Source organism: Barbus barbus (assembly GCF_936440315.1).
Source record: "Barbus barbus genome assembly, chromosome: 47".
NCBI classification, from domain to species: Eukaryota; Metazoa; Chordata; class Actinopteri; order Cypriniformes; family Cyprinidae; genus Barbus; species Barbus barbus.
In genome coordinates this window covers 2,359,352-2,370,026 of record NC_136725.1, presented here as the reverse complement: position 1 = coordinate 2,370,026, position 10,675 = coordinate 2,359,352, and the positions used below count along the sequence as shown (strand labels likewise).

At 36.6% G+C, this 10,675-nt stretch overlaps 1 protein-coding gene across 1 annotated transcript; it reads left to right on the top strand.

Annotated features, from left to right (window-relative positions):
• Positions 1–667: 667 nt before the first annotated feature.
• On the top strand, positions 668–10,141 carry LOC306865550 (gamma-secretase subunit Aph-1b-like). The gene is made up of 7 exons (XM_079410237.1): positions 668–1,112; positions 1,884–2,054; positions 2,882–2,955; positions 3,058–3,180; positions 4,666–4,793; positions 6,352–6,475; positions 8,328–10,141. Exons 1-7 carry the CDS (start codon positions 1,000–1,002, stop codon positions 8,354–8,356), a joined length of 762 nt encoding a protein of 253 aa, XP_079266363.1. The 5' UTR covers positions 668–999; the 3' UTR covers positions 8,357–10,141.
• Positions 10,142–10,675: the final 534 nt, after the last annotated feature.

Here is a 10,675-nt window from a genome sequence, read left to right as displayed (position 1 = left end):
GACTTTATCTGTCTATCAAGCTAATGAATAACCCTTAATATTTCATTATTTTTCACAATTAATGGCGAAAGGAGCTGCCCTCATGCCTGGTGTGGTCGACACATTCATTTGTATTGTACTAAACAAGATATTAGGTCTACATTTACCATTTTTATTCTGTTTACTTTCTCATATTTTTATGTTTGCATATGTAACAGTTTAGAAGCTTTACTTTATGCTCTTATCAGTGGTGGCAGACTGCCCCATCATCAGTGCATCAGCTTGTATTACAACAGTGTTACTAACCACCTCGATAATTAGTCAATAATTACAACAGGCATCGTTTGTTTACATGATCAGACAGGAATAAAAGCATGCTGCTTTATGTACAGCTGCAACTGCATTAGCCGCTTCCTGTTCACTAGCGACAGTCTGCTGTGAGGGTTGCCAGGTTCTCGCAACAAAACCCTCCCTACTGCTACTCGAAACTATCCCCAATCTCGCGTTTCGAGGGGGTTCCCGGGGGAGTAAAATACGCGTTTTTCGGCGGGGTTCCTCCGGTAAAATAAATATCACGTTATTGGGGTTACTTCAACTCGCGTCCCGCGGACATGAAAAACAACCCGCGGTAACAGTGTTAAAGTAGCACAATACAGCCGGAAACCCGCGGACCTGGCAACACTGCTGCGATCACGGCGGCGGAAGTGCGCTGTTCAGACACGGACGTAAACCCGGAAACGCAAGCCGATCTTTACACCAAACAAAAGCCCTCGGATGAAGAGAAGCTGAAGATTAAGTTTGAAAATGTTACTGAACAAAGCGCTCACTGAAGAACGATATAAACCGCGCGAATATAATCGTATTTATTAGCTGTTCTTTATCTGTCTGTTGATGAGAATACTGTGATGTGCGGCTGCAGATGAGAAATCAGGTTTAAACTCTATTTTATGGAGAATTAAGAGAAGCTGCTAGCATTGTTCGCGTTTTCCATCATCTGATCAGAGAAAGCTGTTCATCAGGATGACTCTGGCAGTGTTTTTTGGCTGTGCTTTCATAGCGTTTGGTCCTTCTTTCGCCTTGTTTGTCTTCACCATCGCCAAAGACCCATTAAGAGTCATCATTCTGATCGCAGGGTGAGTCATGTGACCCAGTCTCTCTCACGTCCTCATAATGCTGTTAGCAAACCCTTAACAGTGGAACATACCTCAGTACTATAGTATTACCATGCTGGCTCCACTAGACTGTTTTGTAAGAGACGGCCAGATACTGGACACGTTATCTTTCTTTATAATGATTAGAGCATTCAAATATTTTAAAATAAGCCTGATTTCCATGACCTTTCTGTTTGAGTGTTCATTAATGAAGTTGTAAAGTGTTCATGGCATTTAACAGGCCCTTGGAAGTGCATGGCTGTGTTCCAAATGTCATGTGCATACTGCCTACTATTGGCTTTAAAGAGTAGTGTGTGAAACAGTATACAGTAAGCAACACGTTTCAGCTGTCTTTAACTGAACAAGGATATTTTTTGCAGTGGAAAAGGCGATATATTAAGTGCACATAATGATAAATTCTGTTTATACAAAAGTAGCAGAATTTTTTTTAGCAACCGGTGTGTAAATATAGTTAGGTGACATTATAGTACATTATAAAACAGTATGCAGTGAGTGCAAATTAACATACATTTTATTAGAAAATTATGCATGCAGAAAATTCACATACTATTCACAGTATAGCGTACTGCAATATAGTAGGAGTTGTATGGTAGCATGCCATTCCTAACACAGTTTCTGTACTAATTTCAGTGTACTCATCTGGGTATTCCATGCATAAAGAAAACATACTGCAGAAATAGTAAGAGTAGTATGATAGTGTGGCATTTCAAACACAGCCCGTGTTTGTTTCAGGGCGTTTTTTTGGCTGCTGTCTCTGCTCCTGTCCTCTCTGGTGTGGTTCATCGCTATAAAGGCCAGTAACTCGCAGGATCTCAGTCTTCAGAGGGGTTTGCTGATTTTTGGGGTCTTCTTCTCAGTCCTGCTCCAGGAGGTCTTTCGCTTTGCCTACTACAGACTGCTCAGGTGAGACTCCTCATTGTGTGCCATACATAAGAAACCCAGGTCCACAGATCTTCAGTTTAGTTTCTATTAGAAAGTTTTCTGCACAGATTATATATGCAAATGAGGCAGTAATGTTTATATATGCACATTTCTAATTAAATGTGCACTTATTTTCATACTTTTCCAGAACAGAAATATGACGATTGGATACAATCAAGTTCAAAATTCTTGTTTTTTTTGACATATTAAAGTTAAAAATACTGAGAAACAGTCAGAAAATGCTGTCAATACATTTTCACCATGTTTTTAGGAATGAAATGGTGTAACCGATGAATGATATGTTAACAAACCCCGCTGTAAAAACCTGCAGAATATTAATGGGAATAAAACAGTAATGTTTGATGTATGTAAGAGCTGTGAAGTGGAGATTTCAGCCTCTGTAAAAGAAATAAAAAAACTAATTTTGAGAAAACCGGCTTTAAAAACATGTATTGTAATTGAAATCTACAGATGCAAATGACTTAATTAAATGTGTATTTTGTATGTTTTCTTTTCACTAGTCATGTTATGGAAGCAAAGTAGACTAAAAAAAAAACTCAAAATTGACCATTGCATTAAAAATTATATTTCCGGTACTTTCTTGCCTTAAATTATTAACAGAATAGATGCCATGATGTTGGAGTTAATTCGGTTATCAGGAATAATAATGGCTTCTTCCAGTTTATGCTGTGTTTGTTGTGCAAGGTTTTCAGTTGTGAATTGCAAACTCGAGCTGCTGTCAGCTGATTCTAATGAACTTGGTTCTTTGAAACGGTGATTCATTTTTAACTCTTGTGTTGATTCATCAGGAAGGCCAACGAGGGTCTGGCAGCCATTACTGATGATGACAGTTCAACTATTTCGGTCCGGCAGATGGCTTACGGTAAACTGTGCTCAGCTGTTATTGTGTTTCATGTTGCACTTTGTTTGTCAGATTTTATCAGCGTGTGTGTGTGTGTGTGTGTGTGTGTGTGTGTGTGTGCAGTGGCTGGACTGGGCTTTGGGATCATGAGTGGTGCGTTCTCAATGATCAACATCCTCTCTGACTCTGTGGGTCCCGGGACGGTGGGCATCTTTGGAGACTCACAGTACTACTTCATTACAGCAGGTGAGCTCCTGCAAAGCCTCATGGGTCATGAGTAATCAACTGTTTCCAACAGCTTTCAGATGTGCTGTTTATATGTCAACATATGACAAAGCACTTGGCAAATGACACAAACCAGTCCTGCTGTTGGGGAAAGATGTATATTTTATATAATAATCACTGGGACCAAGTGTCACATAGGTCATTCAAAAACTATTTTTTGTGAAAAACACACTACTTTTATATTTTAATCTGGATTTGGCATGAAATATGGAAGCTGGCAAACACATGACATCTGTTTTTTTGTAAGACAGAGTAAAGGTCATGTTGTTAGATTGTACTTTTACAGGAGACACCTGCATATTACATGATCAGTCTCTTATTATGCTTTGTTCTTGATTGGTTCCATTTTTAAATATTATGTTTATAATGCTCATGTAAGAACCTGATTTAAAATTTCTCAATGATACAAAAGAACATAATTATTTTTTTGTACCACAAAACAAGTCATAAGGGTCAATTGTTTTTATACATCATCTGAGAGCTGAATAAATAATCTTTCCATTTTGGTGTATGGTTTGTTAGGATTGGATACAACTGAGATACAACTATCTGAAAATCTGGAATCTGAGGGTGCAAAAAAATCTAATTATTGATAAAATCTCCTTTAAAGTTGTTCAAATGAAGTTCTTAGCAATGCATATTACTAATCAGAAATTACGTTTTGATATATTTACGGTAGGAAATGTACAAAATATCTTCATGGAACATGATCTTTACTTAATATCCTAATGATTTTTGGCATAAAAGAAAAATCAATAATTTTGACCCATACAGTGTATTTTTGGCTATTGCTACACATATACCCCAGAGACTTAAGACTGGTTTAGTGCTCCAGGGTCACAAATAATAACAGGGTAACCACAGTTATGAAAAGCCTGGAAATATCAGGAAATTTTAAAGTTGTGGTTTCCAGGCCTGGAAAAGTCATAGGAATTGTTCTAGATATGCTCATTGCTGAAATACTGACTAGAAATGGCTCTTTGAGAGTGCAATCCTTTTGGGGAAAAATAAATTAATAAATTATATAATAATAATGTAAAAGTCCTTTAGTGAGACTGGGAAAGTCATGAAAAATTCATTATTCCAGAAGGTTTAAAACCTTCTATTTATTAAAGGGATACAAATTATCATTAAAAATGGTCATCATTTACATGTTATTCCAAACCTGGATGGAATTTCCACAAAAAAAGATACAAGAAATGCTTACAGTATTGGAAACGCATCTTTTTTCAAGGCAGTGTTCTCAACTGGGATAACTTCAATTTTTTTTATTTTAAAGTGTGATTTCTGGAGGGGTGGAATCTTATAACTCCATGGACATATTCATAATGAATGTACAATTTTCTGTATATGAATTCCTGAGATGATAGGTGGGGTCTGGGGTCTTGTGGGAATGTTGTTGTGGAGTGATGAAGATGTTGAGGGTTGTGTGTTTGATGTCTGCAGCGCTGATGACGCTGGCACTGACGCTGCTGCACACGTTTTGGGGGGTGGTGTTCTTCGAGGGCTGTGAGAAGAGCCACTGGTGGGTCATCGCTGCAGTCGTCTCTCTACACTTGTTAGTCGCTGGCCTGGTGAGCTTTGCACAAACACACACTTTCACTGTCCACATACATCCTGCACATGTCAACGAGTCTCTGATGTGAACTGACATTGAAAGACTTGGACCTTCATTTCAGGTCCAGGTTCGTTTTATAAATCCACTCACAGTACAGTTGATTTTATGTGTGTTTTTCATTATGCATGGGGGTTATACTTATAGCAAAGAAAGTATGAGATTTTACTTGACTTTTTTTGCTTTAATATCATATGCTTTCAAATGATTACTTTATCCGTTCACCTATAAAAAAAGAACATTGAAAAACTTCTAGGCATGCTTTTTTGTTGCCTCTTGATTGTCACCATAGTAAATGCATTGGTAACCGTTTTAGCAAAGATTTATTTTTCCTCCTGCTGAACTTCCATGATTCTGAACTGCTGTGCAATACAGTAGCAAATGCCTGTATGATCTTGCACATCAAAAAAAACAAAACAATGGCTTGCACTAAAGATTATTTTATATCAGTGGTGACACAATATTTCTTGTAGACCTTTAGATTTTAATTAATCGTGTCTCTAATTGAAACTCGAGGTAAAATTCTTTGAGTCTGTCAAGTCACTTTATTTGCAATTTAACTGTGGCTCAACTAACTCATTTACCAGCTCACTGATGGCGAGAGATACGAGAATCTCAGATCTCTTTCGTCACTACACATAAAACTACTTTTTGAAGTTTGAGATTAGTGAGATTTATTTATTTTTTTAATAAATGAATACTTATAATCAGCAAGGATGCATTAAATTGATCAAAAGTGGCAGTAAAGAATTTTAAATTTTTGCAAAAAAATATTTCAAATAAATGCTGTTTTTTTTACTTTTTGTTAACAACTATTTTCAACATTAATAATAATATTAATCAGAAAAGGGGAGTAATGTTGCAAAAAATTCAGCTTTGATCAGCAATAAATGTTACTATATAATCACATAGAATACAGCTATTTTAAATTGTAATGTTTAGAATATTACTGTTTTTACAGTAAGTTTGATCAAACAAATGCAGCCTTTGTGAGCAGAAGAGATTCCTTCAAAAACGTTACGAAAATCTTCTAGATCCCACACTTTTGAACTATTGTGCGTAGGCTTGGTAAATTAATTCTGTCCTTAGAGATTCTCATAGCTTGATATATAGCTTGTGATGGTGTAAAGTTACACCAGACATTGGATACGTACTCTGTTATTACATGGTAACGCTGTTTTAGACAGGCTTGCTCAGGTGTCTAATGTTTCCTCTGGATGCAGCAGGAGAGCTTCACATTACCAGAGCATGATGTTACAGGACTGTGTTTCGGTTTCATACGCACAGCTTGGGTTATTTGTGTCTATAAACTTTCCCCAGGAAATGTTATTGCTCAGAGATTGCTTTTTTTTTAATAGCTCAGCAGACTTTGGCCCTGTTTTTCTCTTATATCACCATGCAAATGAAATATTAAATGTGCCCAGTCTAGATCCAGTTGGGTCTGCAGTTTTATTAAGGTATACATCCCTTACTCTGCTGCTAGTCTAAAAGAGATGTTCTCTCTCCCCATGTGTCAGTCGCTGCTGAATCCGCTGTATGAGGGCAGTCTGCCTCCTGTGTACGTCATTACGCTGCTGATGGGCGTCTGGGCGTTCTTCTCATCTGGAGGATCACTACACAGCCTCAATGCATTCTGCACACGTAAGACATGACACTCACACGCTTTACATGCTTTATTTCAGTGATGCCTGAGAGTGTCTAAACAGTAATCCAATCTGAAGTGTGAGCTCTGTAGCAGTGTTTCTGAGCCCTGGGTTCGAGCACCAGGTTTGGAGGACACTGCTTTACAGTCATGTGCTTCCAGATGTTCATCATCGCTCTCATTATAGTCCACTTGAATCTCACTTCAGCAGGCCCCCATATTTCCACAGTTGTGGATAGTAACAAAGTATTTGTCAAGTATCTCAAACGCTTATTCCACTGCATCCCAAAGTATAATATTGTACATTCTGGGGGAAGAAATGGTTCTCGTCATTTAGACGTAAAACAACACTTTAACTTCATCCATTATATTTGTTTCCTCTGAAGCTGGATTCACAGAAATGTTCTCAAGTTAAGAAATGTCTTAAGATTTTTGTTTTTGTTTTCCAAGAACTGTACATAGGAACATTCTTACAAGCTTCTTAAATTATTTAAGAACTCTAAGAACATAATTATTTTGTCTTAGAAATAAAGTGACAGGTTATGGTGTTATCTGATTATACTGCAGTTCTTGCCATAGGCTCAGATCAGCTGCAGAAATAATAATTCTGTAATAATCATAATAAGCATGCACACTATTTTCATAGGACACACTCTTGCATTTTTAATACGCCGTTTAGTTTAAATAGTTATTAGTTAGTAAACAATGCGATCTGTTGCATTGATTTGCACAGTCTTTATTGCGCTTCCTCAATTTTGAATGTGTCCTGTATCCGTCTGAGTTTTATCTTTCCAGCTAAAAATTTTTTTAATTGTAAAATTAAAAATATGCTCCAGAGTTGAGTTTTTAGAACTTGTAAAAAGTCTTTAGAAGCTTATTTACACTGATTTGTAAGAAAATTATTTTGAGAAATTCAAGTTTCTTTTGAAGATAATGATAATGATCATTATCAAAAAGATAATTTTCGGTAACACTTCAACCAAATCTCACTATTAACTTGCTTATTAGCAAGCCTGTTATTAATATATTAGTGTTTATAAAGCACATATTCTACATCCTAATCCTACTCAGTACCTAAACTTAACAACTACCACACTAACTGTTAATAAGCAGCTAATTGGGAGTATATTGTTATTAATCAAGTCGTATTAATGGTTTATTAATAGCAAGAATTGGACCTTAAAATAAAGTTCTTGTGAAATGTTGGCATCACTTTACATTAAGGCCCTATTTTGTTAATGCATTAGCTAACATAAACTAGCAATGAGCAATGCATTTTAAAGCATTTTTTTGTCAGTAAAAATATAATAACATTGACAAAAAAAAAATGCATTAGTAAATTATGAAGTTAACATTGACTAATATTAATAAATGATGTATATGTATTGTTTGTTCATGTTTACTAATGTAGTTAACTAATGTTAACAAATAAAATCTTAATTTTAAGGTCCAATTCTCGCTAATATCAAACCTTTATTTATTTCAATAAACTCCTAATTTGCTGCTTATTAATAGTTAGTAAGGTAGTTGTTAAGTTTAGGTATTGGGTAGGACTACGGATGCAGAATATGTGCTTTATAAGCACTAATAAACAGCCAATATGTTATTAATGGGCATGCTAATAATCAACTAGTTTATACTGAGAATGGGTCCCTTTTACTAAAGTGTTCTGAAGAATTTAATTCTCAAGAATGTTTCATGAATCCAGCCCTTGTCCTTTTTTTAAAGACTGTCTTTGGAAGGTGTCTGAGTCTAGTGATCCCACAGATCAGTACAGTGCTGTACCACACAGTCCCAGGCCCTTGAAAAGCTTTTGTCTGTCTGATTGTCTGCTCTTGGTTGTTTCTGCAGGCAGGAAAGCTGAGGGGGAATCTTCATAAGATGGGTTTTGTCATACCTAGCGAGATCTGGGACAACAGATGGGCTGAGTCTGCTGCTCGAATGAATGACAGCGCTTTGTGAAAGAGCACATTCACCAGCTCAAACCCTGGGGATCCCTCCAGCATCAGCCATCTCAGTGGGGTCAACGGCCATGAGACTGTCACAGAAACACTGTAAATAGCTTGATCTGAATGCAAATCAACAAGACAGATCTCTAATATTATTTGGTTTTAAAAGCATCATTGTCCAGCTCTTCTTGTGAATGTTTGTGGTTTTGATTTTTATTTGCTGATGTGCTGTACGTTCTGAATGAAGCCGCTTTAAGGGGACGAGCGATCAAACAGAGCACCAGTTTCTCCCTCTTTTACTCATGTTATCATTATTATTACACGCATACATGTGCAGAGTCCAGAGCATTTCCATTTACTGCCATTATAACCCTGAAGAGTTTTCATCATTTACATTTTGAAACACATTATTTGTGTTGTGACAAGGAAAACATTTCACTTTCTCAAACAGAACATATGTCTTAACCGTTTCTGTGTAATTATGCAGGACGGATTGATGCTTGGTGATCATTATTCATTAACACAGTCATTTGTTTGCAGCTCATTTGATCAGTAGAGAACAGGAATCACAAAGCAACTGAAAAACTCCATTTTCAATATATTTCTGACAATTGAATGCAACCTTTACATATCTAACAGAATCTTCTGTTCCTGTTAATATGTGACCCTGGAGCACAAAAGCAGTCAAAAGTAGCACGGGTGCAATAGCCAACAATATATCATATGGGCCAAAATGATAGATTTTGCCTTTTATGTCTTTTATTAAGTAAAGATCATGTTCCATGAAGATATTTAGTAAATTTCCTACCGTAAATATATCAAAACTTCATTTTTGATTAGTAATATGCTTTGCTAAGAACTTCATTTGAACAACTTTAAAGGAGATTTTCTCAATATTTAGATTTTTTTGCACCCTCAGATTCCAGATTTTCAAATAGTTGTATCTCAGACAAATATTGTCCTATCATAACAAACCATACATCAATGGAAAGATTATTTATTCAGCTTTCAGGTGATGTATAAATCTCAATTTCAAAAAAATGGATCTTTGTGACTGGTTTTGTGGTCCAGGGTCACACATGTGCTTCAGACCTGGTGCTGGGCCTGTCGGCCGTGTGGTCATCACAGCTGTAGTTATCTGACACTTGCTCTATGCTGCTGTATGTAGATCCACACTTATCTTCTCACTGAGTTACACTAACAGCTTTAATTCCTAACCCAGCACACTAACATCACTGCATTTACTTACACATTACCTGTTTTCCAGTCTGTTAGCCTTAAAACGCATCCAGCACATGCTCGTTACGGTACATCTCAGACCACAGGCAAGTCACAGCGGTTCTGTGTTGATGCAACGTTCAGGTTTGCTTCTCTGGATGTTGGCAGCTCCTCAGTAACCGCTAGCGTTCTGTGTTGCTGTATTACATTCTGTACTCATCCTCTGTCTGTATGCGAGTTGTTTCTGGTCTGTTTGTCATCCAGTGTTAAACCTGTGCAGATGGAGCTCTCGTCATGGTCTGTAATTGGACACAATAACTCGGTGCTTTACTGAATTTCAATTACAAAAGGACTTCTTGTAATTATGTAACGTTTTAATGCTGCTTTATAAAGTTTCTAAGAATATGACATGCCAAACAGGGAATCAGATTGCTGTTCATATGCAAAAAAAATTGATTTGACAAAAAGATTAAAAATACCCTGTTAATCAGTTCATGGACTTTTCGTGGAGTTATTGGGGGAGAAGCAAAATATTTACAAATGTTTAGAAGATATGGTACACATGTGAATCATAAATCTAGATTTGAATGCATAAGTAGATTTTTTTCATATGGTTAGGATATTTGGGTAGCATTGCACAATACTGTCCAATAACATTAGTAAATGCCTTGGGTATCATCATATGGACAGCAGATTAAAGGGATAGTTCACCCAAAAATGACAATTCTGTCATTTACCATCAAGTTGTTCCAAACCTGTTATGTTGAACGTAATAAATATTTTGAAGCATGTGGGTAAGCAAAGTTGCTGGTTCGACTGACATTCATAGTGTGGGAAAAAAACAATTTGGTTACCAACATTCTCCAAAATATCTACTACTGTGTACAGCAGAAGAATTAAACTTTTAAGGTTCAATTCTCGCCATTAACTACGGCTTTTACCTTAATAAACTCCTAATTTGCTGCTTATTAATAGTAAGGTAGTTGGTAAGTTGAGGTATTGGGTAGGATTATGGATGTAGAATAAGGTCAT

Bases quoted from the DNA above. Each gene is read 5' to 3' on its own strand.
- LOC306865550 (XM_079410237.1), top strand. From the start codon at position 1,000: ATGACTCTGGCAGTGTTTTTTGGCTGTGCTTTCATAGCGTTTGGTCCT. The intron at 4,794-6,351 runs GTGAGCTTTGCA...CCCATGTGTCAG, and splicing joins ACTTGTTAGTCGCTGGCCTG to TCGCTGCTGAATCCGCTGTA. The intron at 6,476-8,327 runs GTAAGACATGAC...TTGTTTCTGCAG, and splicing joins CCTCAATGCATTCTGCACAC to GCAGGAAAGCTGAGGGGGAA.